Source organism: Triticum urartu, chromosome 7A (genome assembly GCF_056163025.1).
Source record: "Triticum urartu cultivar PI428250 chromosome 7A, HENAU_Tu73, whole genome shotgun sequence".
Taxonomy (NCBI): Eukaryota; Viridiplantae; Streptophyta; class Magnoliopsida; order Poales; family Poaceae; genus Triticum; species Triticum urartu.
The window spans coordinates 16,618,434-16,643,835 of NC_141879.1; the positions used below are offsets into that span (position 1 = coordinate 16,618,434).

A 25,402-nucleotide genomic window follows, 5' to 3' on the forward strand; every position below is an offset into this window, starting at 1 on the left:
TACGATCCCAAAACCAGGCTACAGAGAGGACGATTTGGTTCTCAAGAAAAAGGTTCTTGCCGTCTCACACATCGCTACATGAAAATAGATGGTGAAAATAAATGGTTCAAATACGAAAGATAATCGATGCCTGAAATTTCAATAGGGAAATGGATGTTTAGTTTATGTGTGTAAGAAAAAGAGAGATAATCGCCAAAAATCAACTACACCGAGATTGTGCAACAACATAAAACTTTTGGGCCAACCCTCGTTCGTTCCCGTCTTGTTGTTCCACACCAATCGTCCTCCCAGAAGTGAAGCGCGGCTGGCCGCCGTCGCCGCCCTAATCCAAAATACCACCATAGGTAAGATCACCACCGATTACTTTCTGTTCGACTTTTCCCACACATATCGATGATTTCCTCTCTCTATTTGTAGATCCACCCGACACGTCCTAACCCTGTCTCCCGCTTCTGATCCATGGAGGAGGCGGAGAAGGAGATGTTCGAGAGGAACACCAAGTCTAGGCTGGAAAGCCATCCAGGGCCGACGGCGGAGGCGGCAGGCCTGCTCAGCGACGACCTCATACTCGAGATCCTCTCCCGCCTCCCGGCCATGTCCCTCTACCGCTTCAAGTGTGTCTGCGTGTCCTGGAGACACCTCATCGCCGACCCCTCCAACCGCAAGAAGCTGCCCCAGGCCATCGCTGGTTTTCTCTACATGAGAAGGAGCGGCCACTACTTCGCCAGTGTCTCCGGCGACGGCGCAATCCCGTTTGATCCTTCCCTTCCTTATCAGCAACATAGCAAGTACGATGGCATAGTCCAAGTGGACGCTCACAATGGCCTCCTTCTCTACTACCGCTACACCAATATGTGGATGCTACCTCTTGAGCATTGCGTTGGATTTCCCCGAAGAGGAGAGGATGATGCAGCAAAGTAGCGTAAGTATTTCCCTCAGTTTTTGAGAACCAAGATATATATCCAGTAGGAGGCCACGCTCGAGTCCCTCGTACCTACACAAAAACAATAGCTCCACGCAACCAACGCGATTAGGGGTTGTCAATCCCTTCACGGTTACTTACGGGGGTGAGATCTGATACAGATGAAAGATAATATTTTTGGTATTTTTGGTATAGAGATGCAAAGTGAAAAGTAAAAAGGCAAAGTAAAAAGCAAGCAAGATTAAAGTGATGGAGATTAATATGAGGAAAATAGACCCGGGGGCCATAGGTTTCACTAGTGGCTTCTCTCAAGAGCATAAGTATTCTACGCTGGGTGAACAAATTACTGTTGAGCAATTGACAGAATTGAGCATAGTTATGAGAATATCTAGATATGATCATGTATATAGGCATCATGTCCGAGACAAGTAGACCGACTCCTGCCTGCATTTACTACTATTACTCCACTCATCGACCGCTATCCAGCATGCATCTAGAGTATTGAGTTAAAAAAGAGTAACGCCGTAAGCAAGATGACATGATGTAGAGGGATAGTTTCATGCAATATGATAAAAACCCCATCTTGTTATCCTCGATGGCAACAATACTATACGTGCCTTGCTACCCTTTCTATCACTGGGTAAGGACACCGCAAGATTGAACCCAAAGCTAAGCACTTCTCCCATGGCAAGAAAAACCAATCTATCACTGGATAATTCGAAGAGACTTGTAAAGATAACCAATCATACATAAAAGAATTCAGAGAAGAATCAAATATTATTCATAGATAGACTTGATCATAAACCCACAATTCATCGATCTCAACAAACACACCGCAAAAAGAAGATTACATCGAATAGATCTCCACAAGAGGGGGAGAACATTGTATTGAGATCCAAAAAGAGAGAAGAAGCCATCTAGCTAATAACTATGGACCCGTAGGTCTGAGGTGAACTACTCACACTTCATCGGAGGTGCTAGGATGATGTAGAAGCCCTCCGTGATGATGGCCCTCTCCGGCGAAGCTCCGGAACAGGCCCCAAGATGGGATCTCGTGGATACATGAGGTTGCGGTGGTGGAATTAGGTTTTTGGCTCCGTATCGTTTGGGGGTACGTAGGTATATATAGGAGGAAGAAGTACGTCGGTGGAGCAACAGGGGGCCCACGAGGCAGGGGGGCGCGCCCCCACCCTCGTGACCGCCTGTTTTGTTCCTTGGAGTAGGGTCCAAGTCTCCTGGATCACGTTCGGTGAGAAAATCACGTTCCCGAAGGTTTCATTCCGTTTGGACTTCGTTTGATATTCTGTTTCTCCGAAACTCTGAAATAGACAAAAAAACAGCAATTCTACGCTGGGCCTCCGGTTAATAGGTTAGTCCCAAAAATAATATAAAAGTGGAAAATAAATCCCATTATAGTCCAAAACAGTAGATAATATAGCATGGAGCAATCAAAAATTATAGATATGTTGGAGACATATCAGGCATCCCCAAGCTTAATTCCTGCTCGTCCTCGAGTAGGTAAATGATAAAAAGAGAATTTTTTATGCGGAGTGCTACTTGGCATAATTTCAATTTAAATATTCTCAATTATGGTATGAATATTCAGATCCGAAAGATTCAAGACAAAAGTTCATACTGACATAAAAATAATAATACTTCAAGCATACTAGCAAAGCAATTATGTCATCTCAAAGTAACATGGCGAAAGAAAGTTTATCCCTACAAAATCATATAGTTTAGTCATGCTCCATTTTCGTCACACAAGAATGATCTCATCATGCACAACCCCGATGACAAGCCAAGCAATTGTTTCATACTTTAATAATCTCAAACTCATAAACTTTACGCAATACATGAGCGCGAGCCATGGACATAGCACTATGGGTGGAATAGAATATGATGATGGGGGTTATTTGGAGAAGACAAAAAGGAGAAAGTCTCACATCAACGAGGATAATAAACGGGCTATGGATATGCCCATCGATTGATGTTAATGCAAGGAGTAGGGATTGCCATGCAACGAATGCACTGGAGCTATAAATGTATGAAAGCTCAACAAAAGAAACTAAGTGGTGTGCATCCAACTTGCTTGCTCATGAAGACCTAGGGCATTTGAGGAAGCCCATCGATGGAATATAGAAGCCAAGTTCTATAATGAAAAATTCCCACTAGTATATGCGAGTGACAAAACAAGAGACTCTCTATATGTAGAACATGGTGCTACTTTGAAGCACAAGTGTGGTAAAGGATAGTAACGTTGTCCCTTCTCTCTTTTCCTCTCATTTTTTTATTCCTCACTTGGGACAATGCTCTAGAAAATGATGATCATCACACTTCTATTTATTTACAACTCAATGATTACAACTCGATACTAGAACAAAGTATGACTCCATATGAATGCCTTCGGCGGTGTACCGGGATATGCAATGAATCAAGAGTGACATGTATGAAAAATTATGAACGATGGCTTTGCCACGAATACTATGTCAACTACATGATCATGCTAAGCAATATGATAATGATGTATGTGTCATGATGAACGGAATGGTGGAAAGTTGCATGACAATATATCTCGGAATGGCTATGGAAATGCCATAATAGGTAGGTATGGTGGCTGTTTTGAGGAAGATATCAGGAGGTTTATGTGTGAAAGAGCGTATCATATCACGGGGTTTGGATGTACGGGCGAAGTTTGCACCAACTCTCAATGTGAGAAAGGGCAATGCACGGTACCGAAGAAGCTAGCAATGATGGAAGGGTGAGAGTGCGTATAATCCATGGACTCAACATTAGTCATGAAGAACTCATATACTTATTGCAAAAATCTACAAGCCATCAAAAACCAAAGCACTACGCGCATGCTCCTAGGGGGATAGATTGGTAGGAAAAGACCATCGCTCGTCCCCGACCGCCACTCATAAGGAGGACAATCAAACAACACCTCATGTTTCAAATTTGTTACATAACGTTTACCATACGTGCATGCTAGGAGACTTGCAAACTTCAACTCAAGCACTTCTCAAATTCACAATTACTCTACTAGCACGACTTTGATATTATCACCTCCATATCTCAAAACAATTATCAATCATCAAACTTTTCTTAGTATTCAACGCACTCAAAAGAAAGTTTTACAAATCTTGAACACCAAGCTTATTATTATTATTGAGCAAATGACCATTCTATTAAAGACTCTCAAAATAATCTAAGTGAAGCATGAGAGATCAATAGTTTCTTTAAAACGAATCCACCACCATGCTCTAAAAGATGTAAGTGAAGCACTAGAGCAAAATTATAAAGCTCAAAAGATATAAGTGAGGCACATAGAGTATTCTATCAGATTTCAATTCATGTATGGCTCTCTCAAAAGGTGTGTACAGCAAGGATGATTGTGGCACACTAACAAACAAAGACACAAATAATACAAGACGCTCCAAGCAAAACACATATCAAGTGGTGAATAATAATATAGCTCCAAGTAAAATTACCGATGGAAGTAGACGAAAGAGGGGATGCCTTCCGGGGCATCCCCAAGCTTTGACTTTTTGGTGTCCTTGGATTATCTTGGGGGTGCCATGGGCATCCCCAAGCTTAGGCTCTTGCCACTCCTTGTTCCATAATCCATCAAAAGAATTTACCCAAAACTTGAAAACTTCACAACACAAAACTCAACAGAAATCTCGTGAGCTCCGTTAGCGAAAGAAAACAAAAGACCACTTAAAGGTACTGCAATGAACTCATTCTTAATTTATATTGGTGTTAAACCTACTTTATTCCAACTTCTCTATGGATTATAAACTATTTTACTAGCCATAGTTTTATCAAAATAAGCAAACAACACATGAAAAACAGAATCTGTCAAAAACAGAACAGTCTGTAGTAATCTGTAACTAACGCAAACTTCTGGAACTCCACAAAATCTATCAAAATAGGAAGACCTAGAAAATTTGTTTAATGATCAGCAGCAATTGGAATCAGTATTTTATCACGTTCTGGTGATTTTTAACAATTGTTTTCGTGAACAGAAAGATTCTAGAAATTACAGCAAGATCAAATGACTATCATCCAAGAAGATCCTATAGGTCTAACTTGGCACAAACACTAATTAAAACACAAAACCACATCTAAACAGAAGGTAGATGGATTATTTATTCCTAAACAGAAGCAAAAACAAAAAAACTAAAATAAAATTGGGTTGCCTCCCAACAAGCGCTATCGTTTAACGCCCCTAGCTAGGCATAAAAGCAAGAATAGATCTAGGTATTGCCATCTTTGGTAGGCAATCCATAAGTGGCTCTCATGATATATTCGTATGGAAATTTTATTTTCTTTCTAGGAAAGTGTGTGCCCTTCTTTAATGGAAATTGAAATCTAATATTCCCTTCCTTCATATCAATAATTGCACCAACCGTTCTAAGGAAAGGTCTACCGAGAATAATAGGGCAAGAAGGATTGCAATCTATATCAAGAACGATAAAATCTACGGGCACATAATTCCTGTCTGCAACAATAAGAACATCATTAATTCTTCCCATAGGTTTCTTAATAGTGGACTCCACAAGATGCAAGTTTAGAGAGCAATCATCAAAATCATGGAAATCTAGCAAATCACACAAAGTTTTGGGAATAGTGGAGACACTAGCACCGAAATCACACAAAGCATAAAACTCATAATCTTTAATTTTGATTTTAATACTAGGTTCCCACTCATCATAAAGTTTTCTAGGGATAGAAACTTTCAACTCAAGTTTTTCTTCATAGGATTGCATCAAGGCATCAACGATATGTTCGGTAAAGGCTTTATTTTGACTATAAGCATGGGGAGAATTTAGCACGGATTGCAACAAGGAAATACAATCAATTAAAGAGCAACTTTCATATTTAAATTCCTTGAGATCCAATATAATGGGTTTAGCAACATCTAGATTTTTATTTCTTTCAATCCCATGTTTATCAATTTCATCATCAAGATCTAAATACTCCGAATTTTTGGAACGCCTTCTAGGTAAAGGAAGATCATAATCAGTTTCATCAAGATCCTTATTGCAAAACAAAGATTTAATAGGGGACACATCAATAACTTTTAGATCTTCATCTTGATTTTCATAGGAATTGGAATAACACGCTTTAATAAAGGCATCTTTGGAAGCACGCATCCTAGCGGTTCTTTCTTTGCACTCATCAATGGAAATTCTCATGGCTTTGAGAGACTCATTAATATCATGCTTAGGAGGAATAGATCTATGCTTTAAAGAATCAACCTCAAGAGAAATTCTATCAACGTTCCTAGCCAAATCATCAACTTTAAGCAATTTCTCTTCAAGCAAAGCATTAAAATTCTTTTGTGAATTCATAAACTCCTTAACACTATTCTCAAATTCAGAGGGCATCTTAAAATTTCCATAAGAGTTGTTGTAGGAATTTCCATAATTATTAGAAGGATTACTAGGATAAGGCCTAGGATTAAAATTCCCTCTATACGCGTTGTTACCAAAATTATTCCTACCAACAAAATTCACATCCATAGATTCATTATTATTTTCAATCAAAGTAGACAAAGGAATATCATTAGGATCAGAAGAAACACTCTTAGTAGCAAATAATTTCATAAGTTCATTCATCTTTCCACTCAAACATTGATTTCTTCTATCGCATGCACTTTTTATTAGTAGATATTTCAGTGTGCCATTGAGAATATTTAACCATTATATTATCTAGGAGTTTAGTAGCATCTCCTAAAGTGATTTCCATAAAAGTGCCTCCGCGGCCGAATCTAAAAGATTTCTAGAAGAAAAATTCAATCCGGCATAAAATTTTTGTATAATCATCCACAAGTTCAAACCATGAGTAGGGCAATTACGTAACATTAATTTCATTCTCTCCCAAGCTTGTGCAACATGTTCATGATCAAGTTGCTTAAAATTCATAATGTCGTTTCTAAGAGAGATGATCTTAGCGGGAGGAAAATACTTAGAGATAAAAGCATCTTTGCACTTGTTCCAAGAGTCAATACTATTTTTAGGCAAAGGAAAAAACCTAGCTTTAGCACGATCTCTAAGCGAAAAAGGAAATAGCTTCAATTTACAATATCATTATCGACATCTTTCTTCTTTTGCATATCACGTAAATCAACGAAGGTATTCAGATGAGTAGCGGCATCTTCACTAGGAAGGCCGGCAAATTGATCTTTCATAACAAGATTCAACAAAGCAGTATTGATTTCACAAGATTCAGTATTGGCAAGAGGAGCAATCGGAGTGCTAAGGAAATCATTATTGTTGGTATTGGTGAAGTCACACAATTTGGTAGTATCTTGAGCCGTCGCGACAAACAACCAATCCAACACACGAGCAAGCAAAAAGACGAACGGGAAAAAGGCAAACGGAAAATAGAGGGCGAATAAAACGGCAAGGGTGAATTGGGGGAGAGGAAAACGAGAGGCAAATGGCAACTAATGTAATGCGGGAGATAGGGATTGTGATGGGTACTTGGTATGTTGACTTTTGCGTAGACTCCCCTGCAACAGCGCCAGAAATGGCTCGTTGTCGGGAGTCAGATCTTGACTTGACTTCGCGTGAGCCTCGCCGGCAACGGCGCCGGAAATTCTTCTTGCTACCTCTCGAGCACTGCGTTGGATTTTCCCGAAGAGGAGAGGATGATGCGGCAAAGTAGCGTAAGTATTTCCCTCAGTTTTTGAGAACCAAGGTATCAATCAAGTAGGAGGCCACGCTCGAGTCCCTCGTACCTACACAAAAACAATAGCTCCACGCAACCAACGCGATTAGGGGTTGTCAATCCCTTCACGGTTACTTATGGGGGTGAGATCTGATAGAGATGAAAGATAATATTTTTGGTATTTTTGGTATATAGATGCAAAGTGAAAAGTAAAAAGGCAAAGTAAAAAAGCAAGAAAGATTAAAGTGATGGATATTAATATGAGGAAAATAGACCCGGGGGCCATAGGTTTCACTAGTGGCTTCTCTCAAGAGCATAAGTATTCTACGGTGGGTGAACAAATTACTATTGAGCAATTGACAGAATGGAGCATAGTTATGAGAATATCTAGATATGATCATGTATATAGGCATCACGTCTGAGATAAGTAGACCGACTCCTGCCTGCATCTACTACTATTACTCCACTCATCGACCGCTATCCAGCATGCATCTAGAGTATTAAGTTAAAAACAGAGTAACGCCTTAAGCAAGATGACATGATGTAGAGGGATAGTTTCATGCAATATGATACAAAAACCCATCTTGTTATCCTCGATGGCAACAATACTACACGTGCCTTTCTGCCCTTTCTGTCACTGGGTAAGGACACCGCAAGATTGAACCCAAAGCTAAGCACTCCTCCCATGGCAAGAAAAACCAATCTAGTAGGCCAAACCAAACTGATAATTCGAAAAGACTTGCAAAGATAACCAATCATACAAAAAAGAATTCAGAGAAGATTCAAATATTATTCATAGATAGACTTGATCATAAACCCACAATGCATCGGTGTCAACAAACACACCGCAAAAAGAAGATTACATCGAATAGATCTCCACAAGAGAGGGGGAGAACATTGTATTGAGATCCAAAAAGATAGAAGAAGCCATCTAGCTAATAACTATGGACCCATAGGTCTGAGGTGAACTACTCACACTTCATCGGAGGGGCTAGGATGATGTAGAAGCCCTTCGTGATGACGGCCCTCTCCGGCGGAGCTCCGGAACAGGCCCCAAGATGGGATCTCGTGGATATAGAAGGTTACGGCGGTGGAATTAGGTTTTTGGCTCCGTATCGTTTGGGGGTACGTAGGTATATATAGGAGGAAGAAGCACGCCGGTGGAGCAACAGGGGACCCACGAGGCAGGGGGGCGCGCCCCCCACCCTCGTGACCGCCTCTTTTGTTCCTTGGAGTAGGGTCCAAGTCTCCTGGATCACGTTCGGTGAGAAAATCACGTTCCCGAAGGTTTCATTCCGTTTGGACTCCGTTTGATATTATGTTTCTCCGAAACTCTGAAATAGGCAAAAAACAGCAATTCTGGGTTGGGCCTCCGGTTAATAGGTTAGTCCCAAAAATAATATAAAAGTGGAAAATAAAGCCCATTATAGTCTAAAACAGTAGATAATATAGCATGGAGCAATCAAAAATTATAGATATGTTGGAGACGTAATAGTGGACAGAGAACGATTTCCCTTTTGTGGTGTGCAATCCCACGACTGGAAGGTGGATGGAGCTGCCAACTCACCCGCATGCGGGGGTAGACAGATATAGTCATACGATAGTTCTGGCTTTTGATCCAGCAGTCTCATCCCATTTCCACATTCTTCGTTTTGAGGACAGGTTTCAGGAAAATTGCATCACAGGAGTCAACATCTACTCGTCGAGGACAGGAGCCTGGAGTCATATGGAAAGGGGGATACCAGAGAAATTTGATCCGTTCTTCTTGAGTAGATGGGTCTTTGTTAGTGGGATACTGTACCTGATGGCCAACCATGTCGATGTCAGCGATGACTATGTGTTGCTGGGGGTGGACATGGAAGGGAAAGTGGGGAAGACCATCCGTGTGACCTACGGTGAACGATTTGCTACACACTGAGCATTTGCTATGATTGGATGGTCGCAGGGCTGCTTACACTATGCTATAGCTTCCCTCGACGATAACAAGCAAATCTCTAGGATAGAACTCTGGTTCCTCCAGGATTGTGATAGTAAGGAATTGGTGTTGAAACATACTGCCAGCTTCAATATGTTTGTGAGCATGATCGGGCAAAACTATAAGGTGGCTGGGATTCATCCGGATTGCGATATCATTTTCATGTATTCATATGGAGTGGTACCTTCGTATCATACAATATGCGAAATCAGAAAGTTGGCTGCATATTTGATATCGCGAAAGGCTGTACACAACAGTTTCTAGCCTATGTTCGCTGATGCAGATGGGCAGTAGCTTTACCTTCAAGCCACGCCTATGCTACCTCCAAGAATTGGGTCTTCTGTCAGCTGAAGTATTCGTCCATTGATGCGTGTTTGCCAATACTACGTCGGTGTTTCCCCCAGAAGAAGAGGATGATGTAGCATAGCAACGGTAGGTATTTCCCTCAGTAATGAAACCAAGGTATCGAACAAGTAGTAGAACCAGGCAACAAAACGTAAACAACCCCTGCACACAAATAACAGCCACTCGCAACCCGACGTGTTAAAGGGGTTGTCAATCCCTTTCGCGTAACAGCGCCAGAAATTGGCACGGAGACGGGAAAAATTTGTAATAGATTGAAATAATAGATCACAAATAAAATAAAGTGCAGCAAGATAATTTTGTATTTTTGGGTTTAATATATCTGAATAAAATGCAAAGGAAAAGTAGATCGCAAGGCAAATATATGAAGAAGAAGACCTGGGGGCCGTAGGTTTCACTAGTGGCTTCTCTTGAGAAAAATAGCAAACGGTGGGTAAACAAATTACTGTTGGGCAATTGATAGAACTTCAAATAATTATGACAATATGTAGGAAATGATCATTACATAGGCATCACGTCCAAGATTAATAAACCAACTCCGGCCTGCATCTACTACTATTACTCCACACATCGACCGCTATCCAGCATGCATCTAGTGTATTAAGTTCATGGAAAAACGGAGTAATGCAATAAGAACGATGACATGATGTAGACGAGATCCATTTATCTATATGGCGTTAGATATAGATCTCATCTTTTTATCCTTGGTAGCAACGATACATACATGTCGGTTCCCCTTCTGTCACTAGGATCAAGCACCGTAAGATCGAACACACTACCGGGCACTTCTTCCCATTGCAAGATAAATAGATCAAGTTGGCCAAACAAAACCCAAATATCGGAGAAGAAATACGAGGCTATAAGAGATCATGCATATAAGATATCAAAGAAATTCAAATAACTTTCATGGATATAAAAAGATATGACTGATCATAAACTCAAAGTTCATCAGATCCCAACAAACACACCGCAAAAAGAGTTACATCATAGGGATCTCCAAGAGACCATTGTATTGAGAATCCGCGAGAGAGAGAGAGAGAGAGAGAGAGAGAGAAAAGCCATCTAGCTACTAACTACGGACCCGAAGGTCTACAAAGAACTACTCACGCACCATCGGAGAGGCACCAATGGAGGTGGTGAACCCCATCCGAGATGGTGTCTAGATTGGATCTGGTGGTTCTGGACTCTGCGGCGGCTGGATGAATATTTCGTCGAACGTCCTAGGGTTTCTGGAATATTTGGGTATTTATAGAGCAAAGAGGCGGTCCGGGGGGCACCCGAGGTGGACACAACCCACCAGGGCGCGCCTGGGCCTCCTGGCGCGCCCTGGTGGGTTGTGCCCCCCTCGGGGCAGCCCCCAGGTGCAACCAGGGCCCATTGCCTTTCTTCTGGCTCATAAAAAATCATCGTGGATTTTCGTGGCATTTGGACTCTGTTTGATATTGATTTTCTGCGATGTAAAAAAACATGAAAAAACAGCAACTCGCACTTGGCACTATGTCAATAGTTTAGTACCAAAAAATGATATAAAATGACTATAAAATGTTTATAAAACATCCAAGATTGATAATAAAACAACATGGAACAATAAAAAATTATAGATACGTTGGAGACGTATCAGCATCCCCAAGCTTAACTCCTACTCGTCCTCGGGTAGGTATGTGATAAAAAACAGAATTTTTGATGTGGAGTGTTGTTCATCTAGGCATATCATATTCTTTTCTTTATAGCATGGACATTTGGACTTTTATGTGATTCAAAGCAATAGTCTAGTTTTTTCATAATAATTTAGATACTCAAGCATATCAACAAGCAACCATGTTTTTCAAAATATCAATGCTAAAATAAGTTATTCCTAGCCCATCATGCTCAAACATTGATCCATTCATGAAACACACTCGAATATTAACTACACCCAATACTTGAGCACGATCTTATTGCCTCCTAGTTGGTGCTTTTGTAAGAGAAGATGGAGACTCAAATTCAAAAATAAAAATTGCATAAAGTAAAAGAAAGGACCTTCGCGGAGGGAAGTAGGGTTTTGTAGAGGTGCCAGAGCTCAAAGCAGAAAATTAGAGATAAAAACATTTTGGGAGGTGTATCCATCCCAAAATATACCAACAAAAACGACTCAAAGTTTCGAACACTTTACATGCTAAATATGCCATAGGCGGTTCCCAAACAGAAAATAAAGTTTATTCCTTTTCCCACCATTTGTTTCACTTTCCATGGCTAGCCGTATCCATGGGTGCCCTCCATACCAACACTTTCCAAGGAATTTATTATTAGACAACATAAAGTAAATATTTTTTTGCATTTCGGGACTGGGCATCCCTAAAACCTTTGCCTTACTCTCGTGCAATGACAAGCGAACAAACACTCATCTTGAGAATAACACATCCAGCATGCAAAATACTAGCCACCCGTTACCGTTTCGCGAGCGAAACAAACACATAAAAGAGAAGTTTATTTTGAAAATTAGAGATGGCACATGCAAATTTGCTTAGAACGGCAAAAGAATACCGCATATAGCTAGATATAGTGGACTCATGTGGACAAACTGGTTTAAAGGATTTTGGATGCACAAGTAGAGGTCATACTTGGTGCAAAATGAAGGCTAGCAAAAAGATTGAGAAGCGACCAACCAGGAAACGAAAAATCTCATAAGCAAACATTAAGCATAATTAACACCGAATAATGCACCACAAGTAGGATATAATTTTCATTGCATGATTATTGACTTTCGTGCATGCATAGGGAATCACAAACCTTACCAACAATATTCTTACTAGAGCACAATTACTCATGAACATAACTCACATATCACATCATCATATCTCAAAACTATTACTAAGAATCAAGTTTATTTTGTCCAAAGATCCTCATGACATTTTCTTTTTCTTTATCCTTCTTGGATATCTATCACTTTGGCACTAATTTTCATGTGTTGCTTTTCATAAGTTCAAACAAATATAAGTGAAGATCATGAGCATAACTAATTTTCTTTCTCTCAATATAATTTAAGTGAAGCAAGAGAGAATTTCTTAAAAAATTTACGAACTCTCAAACAGATCTAAGTGAAGCAAGAGAGAATTTCATCAAAAATAACAAAGCACACCATGCTCAAAAAGATATAAGTGAAGCACTAGAGCAAGTCCTAGCTCATAAAAGATTTAAGTGAAGCATAGAGAGCAATTCTAACAAGTCATGATATAATTTTAGATCTCTTAAGTAGGTGTGTCCAGCAAGGATTGATGACTTAAAACACAAAGTAAAACAAGCAAAGACACATATCATACAAGACGCTCCAAGCAAAACAAATATCATGTGACGAATAAAAATTAGCCTCGAGTGAAATACCGATAGTTGTTGGAAGAAAGCGGGGATGCCACTCGTGGGCATCCCCAAGCTTAGTTGGTTGCTCATTCTTGGATAATAGCTTGGGATGCCGGTGCATCCCCAAGCTTAGCCTCTTACATCATTCCTTCATCCATCGTAAGATAACCCAAAACTTGAAAACTTCAATCACACAAAACTCAACAAAACCTTCGTGAGATCCATTAGTGTAAGAAAAATAAATCACTACTATAAGTTCTGTATCAAACCAATTCATATTTTGTTTTTGTATTATATCTACTGTATTCCAACTTTTCTATGGCAAAAACTCATCAAAGAAAACCATAGAGCCATCAAAATAAGCACATAACACAAAGAAAACAGAATCTGTCAAAACAGAATAGTCTGTAGCAATCTGATTTGTTCGAATACTTCTTGAACTTCAAACATTCTGAAAAACTAGACAACCTGGATAATTTGTATATTGATCTACTGCAAAAATAATTAGCATTTTATCACATTCTGGTGAATTTAAATAATTTTTTTCATGAGCACAAAGTTTCTGTCTTTTTCAGCAAGATCAAACAACTATCACCCAAGAAGATCCTTCTACTTGGCACAAACACTAATTAAAACATAAAAAGCACAATCATAACAGTAGAATAATTGTGCTAACATACAAGAACAGAAAGTAAAAGGCAAAAATAAAATTTATTCATTGGGTTGCCTCTCAACAAGCGCTATAGTTTTACGCCCTTAGCTAGGCATAAAGCCAAGATCTAAGTTTTGTCATATTTGTTCTTCTTAATCTTCTTGGGGGTATTTTTATCTGGAGCCTTTGTAAACACAACGTAAAACATATTATCCATAGAAACCTTAGCAGTCCTTAGTTGATTTTCATCATAACCCCTTTGATTTCCCGCAACAATCCAAGAATAGTGTTGATTAACATTATTAAAAACTTGTTGGATTATTTCTTGAATGGGAACCTCCTTTTTAAGATTCTCATCAAAGATTTTATTGTCCCCAAGCGAATGCCTTAGTTCATAGTCACTATTGTAAAGAATTTCATCTATCACAGGCTTTTCACGATCCATACCATAAAAATCAAAGATTTCCCTAGCTTCCTGAATTATGTAGTCAAACTTGTTCATAAGAACGAGAGTGGCCAACTTTTTGGCTCTAGGGTTCTTTATTACGGGGAGCTCAAAAAACAATATTTGCAAAGTAGGATGAGTGCGGATAAATTTAATTTCAAGTTTCAAAACTAGTGCTGAAATAGCATCCGCATAAGATCTAGTAGTTTTAAGTATAGGAGCATCATCAAGACTCAGATTTCCAACACAATTGAAAAATTCTTGAATACGTTATTTTCCCATAACGTTCCCGTGCCCCAAGATAAAAAATTTAGCATCTAGATTGCTTGTATGTCCTATCTTATGAGTCAGGCCATCATATGTTGGTGTCATAGCGAAACCACTCATGATTGCAAGCAAAGGATAGATCTAACAAGAAAATGGCGAACAGAAAAAGAGAGGCGAATAAAACGGCATTTTTTTGTTAAGTGAGGGAAAATGGCAAATAATGTAAATTACGAGGAGATGAGATTTGTGATTAGGAACCTGGTTGTGTTGAAGATCCTCCCCGGCAACGGTGCCAGAAATTCCCTTGATGCATGTTTTCCAATACTATGTCGGTGTTTCCCCCAAGAGGAGAGGATGATGTAGCACAACAACTGTAGGTATTTCCCTCAGTAATGAAACCAAGGTACCGAACCACTAGGAGAACCAAGCAACAAAACGTAAACATCCCCTACACACAAATAACAGCCACTCGCAACCCGACGTGTTAAAGGGGGTAGCAATCCCTTTCGGGTAACGGCACCAGAAATTGGCACGGAGATGGGAGAAAATTGTAATAGATTGAAATAATAGATCGCAAATAAAATAAAGTGCAGAAAATTAATTATGACGATATCTAGGCAATGATCATTACATAGGCATCACGTCCAAGATTAGTAGACCAACTCTTGCCTGCATCTACTACTATTACTCCACACATCGACCGCTGTCCAGCATGCATCTAGTGTATTAAGTTCATGGAAAAACGGAGTAATGCAATAAGAACAATGACATGATGTAGACAAGATCCGTTTATCTATATGGTGGTTGATATAGATCTCATCTTTTTATCCTTAGTAGCAACGATACATACATGTCGGTTCCCCTTCCGTCACTGGGATCAAGCACCGTAAGATCGAACCCACTACCGGGCACCTCTTCCCATTGCAAGATAAATAGATCAAGTTGGCCAAACAAAACCCAAATATCGAAGAATAAATATGAGGCTATAAGAGATCATGCATATAATAGATCAAATAAACTCAAATAACTTTTATGGATATAAAAATATATGACTGATCACAAACTCAAAGTTCATCTCATCCCAACAAACACACCGCAAAAGATTTACATCATATGGATCTCCAAGAGACCATTGTATTGAGAATCAGCGAGAGAGAGAGAGAGAGAGAGAGAGAGAGAGAGAAAAGCCATCTAGCTACTAACTACGGACCAGAAGGTCTACAAAGAACTACTCACGCATCATCGGAGAGGCACCAATGGAGGTGATGAACCCCATCCGAGATGGTGTCTAGATTGGATCTGGTGGTTCTGGACAATCTACTGCTGTTGGATGAATATTTCGTCGACCGTCCTAGGGTTTCTGGAATATTTGGGTATTTATAGAGAAAAGAGGTGGTCTGGGGGGCACCCGAGGTGGGCACAACCCACCAGGGCACGCCTGGGCCTCCTGGCGCGCTCTGGTGGGTTGTGCCCCCCTCGGGGCACCCCCCAAGTGCAACCAGGGCCCATTTCCTTTCTTATGGCCCATAAAAAATCATCGTGGAGTTTTGTGGCATTTGGACTCCGTTTGATATTGATTTCCTGCGATGTAAAAAAACATGGAAAAAACAACAACCGGCACTTGTCACTATGTCAATGGGTTATTACCAAAAAATGATATAAAATGATTATAAAACATCCAAGATTGATAATAAAAAAGCATGGAATAATAAAAAAAATTATAGGTACGTTGGAGACGTATCATCCATTACTTTAAAATCTGCTTGAATCATGCCGCTCAATTTTGTGGTGCTTACACTCCTGCTTGCCTGGTCTTCAATTTAGAGCAAATGCCTAATAAACCTATAGATTAAGCATAATGTCATTTCGAAGAATATTGCTATTTTTGTTCTTATGTGCCTAGCACTGGCTGTTGCTGTTGACATGCTTGTATTTCTTCCATAATTATACTGTAAGTAGTCGTCAACCCGTGCATTTCCACGGGCTGGTGATTTAAAATTTTCTATTAATCTGTATTTTGAAAAACTATGCCTTTTTTATATATGGACCACTATACTTGATAGATATTCTAAGAATATACCTGTGGAGTCACAGTGATTTTCATCAAGATGTATGCATATAAGTTAAATGAAATCATCATGTAACATCACCAAACTAATATGCTAATTACACGAATCACGCTATATTGCTAAAAGTTCTCTAATATGAAGATACAATCATGTGTGAATAGTTTCCATAATCATTGTTTATTGGTCTCATTTGGGAAGGACATAGAGACGCCGAATATATTGCTTATTTTTCTGATGTATAGGGTATGACTTTTTATACTTGTAACTTCTCAAAGAAAATTGAACAATAAAAATTCTAGATATTCTTGCAATTTTATTTCCATTTCCCAAATTATTTCTCGTGTATGCTAATATATCTAGAATGATATCGTGAGGCAGCCTGCTACCTTATAATGGAACGGAGGGAGTATACCTCGTCTCAGAGCGGAATCGATGCAGAGCCTGCTACCTTAGCGGACGCACGTTGAGCTCAGTGGGGGCTAATGCCCCCACTCGATTTTTGCCCCCCTTAATACTAGGGCCATAGTATAAGGCCTTGCCCCCACTCAACCCATACTCTTTGCCCCAACTCGTTTATTTTTTTCTGGTTATTTTCCAAACAAAGCCCGTATGTGAAAAAGAGAAACAAGTCAGCCCATATGGCTTGGACACGTACGAACTACCAGCAGGCAGGCTTCGCAAAACTCCGTACGCGGAAGCGTCGCCTTCCGCTCGTGAATCGCGTGAGCCGGAGTCCGGACGCGAGCCGCCGCCTGTGACCTGTCTCTTCCGCCCAGTCGGCCAGACGAGATGTGACGCGCCCTCGCCAGCTCGCCTTCGATCTCCGGTAATCGCCGTCGATCTAAGTATGTACACGCTGCCCAGCCGGTGGCCGTTCTTTGCTCCTTGCGCCTTTAATTGATCAAAGGTCAGCCCTAGCCCTAGGTTCAGTTCATCTTTACAATCTTCTGTTCCAATTTTTAAATTAGTGTTCGTATCCAATTTTCATGTTGGAAATCAGTGAGTTTTACTTTTGACGATTCAAGCAAGGTGCTTCTGCGATTTCATATAGATCGGGTAAAGAAAAAAAAGACATGGTGGTGTGTTTTATCAAAAGGGAAACTAGGTCAAAAACTAAAAGAAAAAAATGAAGAGAAAATAAGGAAAAACAACTATGTTGACGCCTGGTCGACCAAAACACCATTGATACGGGGAGCTAAATGAAGAGATTTTTTTTGGCAAAATCTACAACTGGCAACACCCATGAATTTTGTTGATTTGAACTAACTTTCTACGAATCCATCTAAAAGAAAGAGAAGTACATATTTCCTTTGCTTTGTAGAAAAGAAAATTTTGGATATTATCCCTAATGAGGTGATATTTATACAATTCCATGGAAAAAATCGTGAGTGGGACAAAACAGAATGAGGTGATGTGCTCAAGATTATTTCTCACTAAATTTTACATGTTTTCTTCTTACAAATTGCATGCCATAAATTGTATTCAAGACTAAAAAATGGCATATTGATATTTCTCAATTTACCAGGTCATGATTAGTTTACTTTTACTTTGGCGATGAGCTTATCGTAATTATGTGTGATGAAATTATATTATAAGGAAATATATGATATTTTATTCTTCTTAGGCACTATATGTATGCTTGTGTAGTTGTGTCGCTAGTTTTTATAAATGATTTAGCCATTAGTTCTTACACTATCTCCCTAAAAAAATCCCTATACATCTTTGCCCCCTCTCAGTTTTCACCCTGGCTCCGCCCCTGGAGGAGGATCCAAAGAATCCAGTTAAAAAGCCAATGATCAAGGCTTATGCTCTTAAGAAGATGGTTGAGCTATGCAGGAGGTGGAAGAATGAGCTGAAATCATCGTTTGTCGACCAAGACAAGACTCCAGAATTTATCGGCCGATTTGAGAAGATCAAAGAGCAGTGGACCGCATTTGTCACCAAAAAGAAATCTGAGAGAGCAGTGAAGATGTCGGCGACAAAAAAGAAAAATGCTGCAAAGAAGAAGCATCACCATTGCACGGGGTCAGGTGGCTACCTGAAAGCCCGGCTGTTGTGGGACGAGGCTAGAATGACCTCATTGATAAAGGGATCGAACCTGATACGTGACGCTGGCCAGACCATTGCAGGACTTGGTTCTTTGGGGTTGGGGGAAAATTCGACCCTGTCATAGGGAAGTGCGTTTGGACCAACGAGCAGCTGAACACACTCATCGAGAAGCTTCAGGAGTATATCGAAAAAGCGCAGTAAGGGACGTTTGTTCCGGACAGAGAGAGCGACGAGCTCACAGAGGCCCTCAGGAATCCTGAGCACCCCGGGAGGACATGAGGCACGCCAGGATCCCTTTCGTGGAAGGCTGGATTTCCCAACGCAGGCAGTTACGAACGCCGTGAGAGGAAGAAGAAAAAGGAGTTGACCCAACTATAGGTGCTGCACGCAAGGGTACAAGCGCTAGAGGAACGAGACGCAGTTCACAGCATGCGACCTGCCGAAGCTACACCCGAAGCTACCCGCCATCTTGGCCGAGAAGCAGCGTGGCTTCCACGGAGCTGCTTCGGCAGCCTATCTTCACGGCTCCTGCTAGCTACCCCGTGGATGCTATCACGGAGTCTCAGCATTGCCAGCTTATGACGCAGTGGATGGAATCAAGGCGGCTGTTGGCTCTGTTGCACCTCCTGAACCTGGCGCAACTTTTCACTGCCAGCCGATTCCAGAAGGATATGCTAGGGTGATGGTGGATGAAATCACAGAAGGATTTGAGGACCTCCAGCTTGTCCACCCTACTGGTGACGGGGAGACTAGGCTGGGTTCTTGTCTGAAGACTCCATGCCTATGGAGGAAGGAGCTCACCAACCTTCCGAACTGGACGCCTCCGCCTCCTCCTCCTCCTCCGGCGAGTCAGGGCACTCTGCCTCCTCCTCTGCCTCCTCCTCCGGCGAGTGATCAGGGCACTCAGCCTCCTTCGGCGCGTGGCGGCACTCCGCCTCCTTCTCCGCCTGCGCCGGCGCGCCCGAGCAGCCAGCCTCCTCCTTCTCCGCCTCGTCAGCAAGGGCGGAAGAGACCCGCCGCCGCTCCAGCTGCTCCGGCGCATCGTAGTCCTTCTCCTCCGCCTCGTAAGCAAGCACGAAAGAAGACAGCCACAGCCGCTCCGTCTGCTCCGGCGTCTAGCAATACAGCCAGAGGCGGGAGGCAATACAGATACGGTCCATCTCTCAAGCCTCTAGAGAAGTTACCATATGAGAAGACCGAACAGGAAAACGCAGAGATCTGTCAAGCCCAAGTGAACGACTTCTTTTAAGTGGTGAAAGCAAAGAGACATCCACCTCCGGAAGAGAAGGTAGATCCGGTGAAAGCAAAGCGCACTATCGATGCCTTGAGGAAACTACCAAAGTCACCGCCGAAAACCAACTATGAGCGCGTTACTGAAAAGGTATATATCGAAGCGGAGCGGTCGGGAAGTACTAGAAGTGATCTAAGGTTAAAAGAACGACGAGCAGTTGGGAAAAAATTGCCCAGCTCGGCGAACAAGCGAACCAATCGTGCCCCCCGCTCAATGTGTCTAGCGACATCGTAGTTAATGCTCCAGGGATGGTGCCCGGTTATAAAAATCTTGGAGATTACCTGCGCGACGATGTACATTATGATTTCTTGGAGGTGGATGAACACAGATACGAGTACGGGAAGCCTCTCGTCAAAGATGAAAAATCTCTAACAACGATTATGCGAAGATTCCATGATTGGTACATGAAAACCTGCAGAGAGTCTGGGGGGACGAATACTTTGTATCTGAGAGTTAAAGAGGAGCACCTCCTCGTTGGAATTGATCTGTTGTATGTTCCATTTGAGGAGTTCTTCTAGTTCGTCAATCAAAAGGCCCTCGATAAATTAACGGTCACTTGCTACTGTCTGTAAGTACTACTTCTGTCATTAAGTCTCTATATATAGCTCAGCTCTTTCATTGCATGTATTTATAATTATCCTCACTATATTATGCAGATTGAAGATCGTCGATTGCAGAAAAGCAGAAATGTATGATATTGGTTCATTAACACAAATCTCATAGATGAATTTCAGGTTAAAAAGAGCGCCAAAGATGTCGAGGCCAACTTGCTCAAATCATTGCTAATAAATCAAAACAAAGATTTAATACTCTTTCCTTACAACTTCGAGTGAGTGTTACTGTCGTGTGCATATTCGGTTTCCCTTATTACTCGAGCGAGGTTATAGTAATGTAATTGATGACTTATGCATGCGTGCGCGGCTTCCACTATATTCTCCTGGAGATTAAGCTTGAGCAGGGACTAGTAACCGTCTTAGACTCGAGACGAAAAGATCCCGAGACCTATGCGGACATGACTAAAATTCTCAACAAGTTCAATCGATCATTATCGCACCATATCGGCAACTTTTTGTTCATTTCCTGATATCTCAAGTAATAATTATTTTCTTTGTCTTGCAGGGTTTGGAAAAAGTTCACCGCAGAAGCTCCGGGACTGCCGAAGGAGCTGCGATATAAATACCCGAAAGTAAGTACTACTAGCTAGCTAGTTCCGTGCATCTCCCGTTGATCGTAGCTACTTTCATCAATGCCATTTATAATGCTTCATTATCAGTTTGATTGACCTCTATTTCTCGTAAAGTGCTTGTGACAGGAACAAGGGAATGATTACTGTGGATATTACGTGTGCGAGTTCATCTACAACGCGACTTATAAAGATAAGCGGGGCTACTCTAAAAGACAATATGAGGTGCGTAAGCAATAATATTCACAATTTCATTTTAATACACCATCATTTCGGTTGAGTTTCATTCATATATATGTATTGACCCCCTTCTTCAAATTAGTTATGGTAGATGCGGAATGAACTCCTACCACAACATCGCATGAAAGCAATTCAAGAGGAATTGGCGGGATTCTTTCTTGACCACGTCATCAATAAAGCCGGAGAATACCATGTGGAACTTGAGTTCAAATGCTAGGGGATTGTAAGACATCTTACATATTGTATATGTATGTAGCCAGTAGCGTCAGATAGATAATACGAAAACTTGTTGTTCAACCAATCTCTCGGAGAAGGAGAGGTCGATCACTTCTCTCGGTATGCATGACGAACTTCTGTACTTAATGGTTTCCTTCATTTTCTTACTAGCTAGAGTGTCGAGGGCCTCTCTATACGTATAGTACGTAGCGTCGACCAAGCACGGAGATAAGAGAGGACACTTCTCTCTATTAATTAATTAGCTACCTGACACAATATATGAAACACCTTAACAAACCATACAAAACCCCCAAACCCACCCCACCCCCTTTCAGAAAAAAAAACAAAAACCCTAGCCCCTGAGCAGCTGACGCATGGATGCCTATTGGTCCTGGTTGGTGCCACAAACCGGGACTAAAGGGCCTCCTGCCTGGGCTCGCAGCACCGGCCACGTGGAGGCCCATCTGTCCCGGTTAGTATAAGAACCGGGACTAAAGTCCTAGGGCATTAGTAACGACCCTTTAGTCCCGGTTCCCCAACCGGGACAGATGGGCCTTATGAACCGGGACAAATGGCCCTTTTTCTGCTAGTGGGTGATTGTCATTTGATCTTGCTGTAAAAAACAGAAACTTTGCACGCACGAGATTAGTTTTCATAAATCACAGAAACGTGCTTTTCAGTTGATTTTTTTTGCAGTAGGTTAATCAAGAAATTACCCAGGACTTCCTAATTTGTTAGAACTTTTGGAGTTCCAGAAGTTTACGTTTGATACAGATTACTACAGACTGCTCTTTTTTTTTACAGATTCTGTTTTTCGCGTGTTGTTTGCTTATTTTGATGAATCTATGGCTAGTATCGGGGGGTATGAACCATAGGGAAGTTGGAATACAGTAGGTTTAACACCAACATAAATAAATAATGAGTTCAGTACAGTACCTTAATGTGGTGGTTTGTTTTATTTCGCTAACGGAGCTCATGAGATTTTCTGTTGAGTTTTGTGTTGTGAAGTTTTCATGTTTTTGGGTAAAGATTTGATGGATTATGGAACAAGGAGTAGCAAGAGACTAAGCTTGGGGATGCCCAAGGCACCCCGAGGTAAAATTCAAGGATAACCAAAAGCCTATGCTTGGGGATGCCCCGGAAAGCATCCTCTTTTGTCTTCGTCTATTGGTAACTTTACTTGATGCTATATTTTTATTCACCACATGATATGTGTTTTTCTTGGAGCGTCTTGTATGATTTGAGTCTTTGCTTTTTAGTTTACCACAATCATCCTTGCTGTACACACCTTTTGGGAGAGACACACATGAATTGGAATTTATTAGAATACTCTATGTGCTTCACTTATATCTTTTGAGCTAGATAATTTTGCTCTAGTGCTTCACTTATATCTTTTTAGAGCATGGTGGTAGTTTTATTTTATAGAAACAATTGATCTCTCATGCTTCACTTATATTATTTTGAGAGTCTTTTAAAACAGCATGGTAGTTTGCTTTGGCTATAAAATTAGTCCTAATATGATGAACATCCAAGATAGGTACAATAAAAACTATCATATGAAGTGCATTGAATACTATGAGAAGTTTGATTCTTTATGATTGTTTTGAGATATGAAGATGGTGATATTAGTGCTAGTTGAGTAGTTGTGAATTTGAGAAATACTTGTTCTAAAGTTTGTGATTCCCGTAGCATGCACGTATGGTGAACCGTTATGTGATGAAGTTGGAGCATGATTTATTTATTGATTGTCTTCCTTATGAGTGGCGGTCGGGGACGAGCGATGGTCTTTTCCTACCAATCTATCCCCCTAGGAGCATGCGCGTAATACTTCGTTTCGATAACTAATAGATTTTTGCAATAAGTATGTGAGTTCTCTATGAATAATGTTGAGTCCATGGATTATACGCACTCTCACCCTTCCACCATTGCTAGCCTCTCTAATACAGCGCACCTTTCGCCGGTATCATACACCCACCATATTCCTTCCTCAAAACAACCATGATACCTACCTATTATGGCATTTCTATAGCCATTCTGAGATATATTGCCATGCAACTTACCACTGTTACGTTTATTATGACGTGCTTCATCATTGTCATATTGCTTTGCATGATCATGTAGTTGACATTGTATTTGTGGCAAAGCCACCTTTATAATTCTTTAATACATGTCACTCTTGATTCATTGCATATCCCGGTACACCGTCGGAGGTATTCACATAGAGTCATATTTTTTCCAAGTATTGAGTTGTAAGTAAATAAAAGTGTGATGATCATCATTATTAGAGCATTGTCCCAGTGAGGAAAGGGTGATGGAGACTATGATTCCCCCACAAGTCGGGATGAGACTACGACTAAAAAATAAAAATAAAGAGAAAGAAAAGAGACCATAAAAAAGAAAAAGGCCCAAACAAAAAAATGAGAGAAAAAGAGAGAAGGGGCAATGCTACTATCCTTTTACCACACTTGTGCTTCAAAGTAGCACCATGATCTTCATAATAGAGAGTCTCCTATGTTGTCACTTTCATATACTAGTGGGAATTTTACATTATAGAACTTGGCTTGTATATTCCAATGATGGGCTTCCTCAAAATGCCCTAGGTCTTCGTGAGCAAGCAAGTTGGATGTACACCCACTTAGTTCCTTTTGTTGAGCTTTCATACACTTATAGCTCTAGTGCATCTGTTGCATGGCAATCCCTACTCACTCATATTAATATCTATCGATGGGCATCTCCATAGCCCATTGATACGCCTAGTTGATGTGAGACTATCTTCTCCTTTTTGTCTTCTCCACAACCACCATTCTATTCCACATATAGTGCTATGTCCATGGCTCATGCTCATGTATTGCGTGAATATTGAAAAAGTTTGAGAAGATCAAAAGTATGAAACAATTGCTTGGCTTGTAATCAGGGTTGTGCATGATTAAATACTTTGTGTGATGAAGATAGAGCATAGCCATACTATATGATTTTGTAGGGATAACTTTCTTTGGCCATGTTATTTTGAGAAGACATGATTGCTTTGTTAGTATGCTTGAAGTATTATTATTTTTATCTCAATATTAAACTTTTATCTTGAATCTTTCGGATCTGAACATTCATGCCACAATAAAAAAATTACATTGAGAAATATGCTAGGTAGCATTCCACATCAAAAATTTGGTTTTTATCATTTACCTACTCGAGGACGGAGCAGGAATTAAGCTTGGAGATGCTTGATACGTCTCCAACGTATCTATATTTTTTTATTGTTCCATGCTATTATATTATCTGTTTTGGATGTTTAATGAGCTTTATTATACACTTCTATATTATTTTTGGGACTAACCTACTAACCAAAGGCCCAGTGCAAATTGCTGTTTTTTGCCTATTTCAGTGTTTCACAGAAAAGGAATATCAAACGGAGTCCAAACGGAATGAAACCTTCGGGAGAGTTATTTTTGGAACAAACGCAATCCAGGAGATTTGGAGTGCACATCAAGAAAGAAACGAGGAGGCCACGAGGCAGGAGGGCGCGCCCCCACCCTCATGGGCCCCTCGTGGCTCCCTTGACTGACTTCATTTGCCTATATATATATACTCATATACCCCGAAAACATCCGAGAGCACCACGAAACCCTATTTCCACCGCCGCAACCTTCTGTACCCATGAGATCCCATCTTGGGGCCTTTTCCGGCGCTCCGCCGGAGGGGGAATCGATCACGGAGGGCTTCTA

At 40.8% G+C, this 25,402-nt stretch overlaps 1 protein-coding gene across 1 annotated transcript; it reads left to right on the top strand.

Moving 5' to 3' along the window:
* The first annotated feature begins 459 nt into the window (after positions 1-459).
* On the top strand, positions 460-9,515 carry LOC147957000 (F-box protein At3g49450-like). The gene is made up of 3 exons (XM_087531539.1): positions 460-854; positions 8,751-8,757; positions 9,093-9,515. The coding sequence occupies exons 1-3, from the start codon at positions 460-462 to the stop codon at positions 9,513-9,515; spliced, it is 825 nt and encodes a 274-aa protein (XP_087387665.1).
* The last annotated feature ends 15,887 nt before the right edge of the window (positions 9,516-25,402 follow it).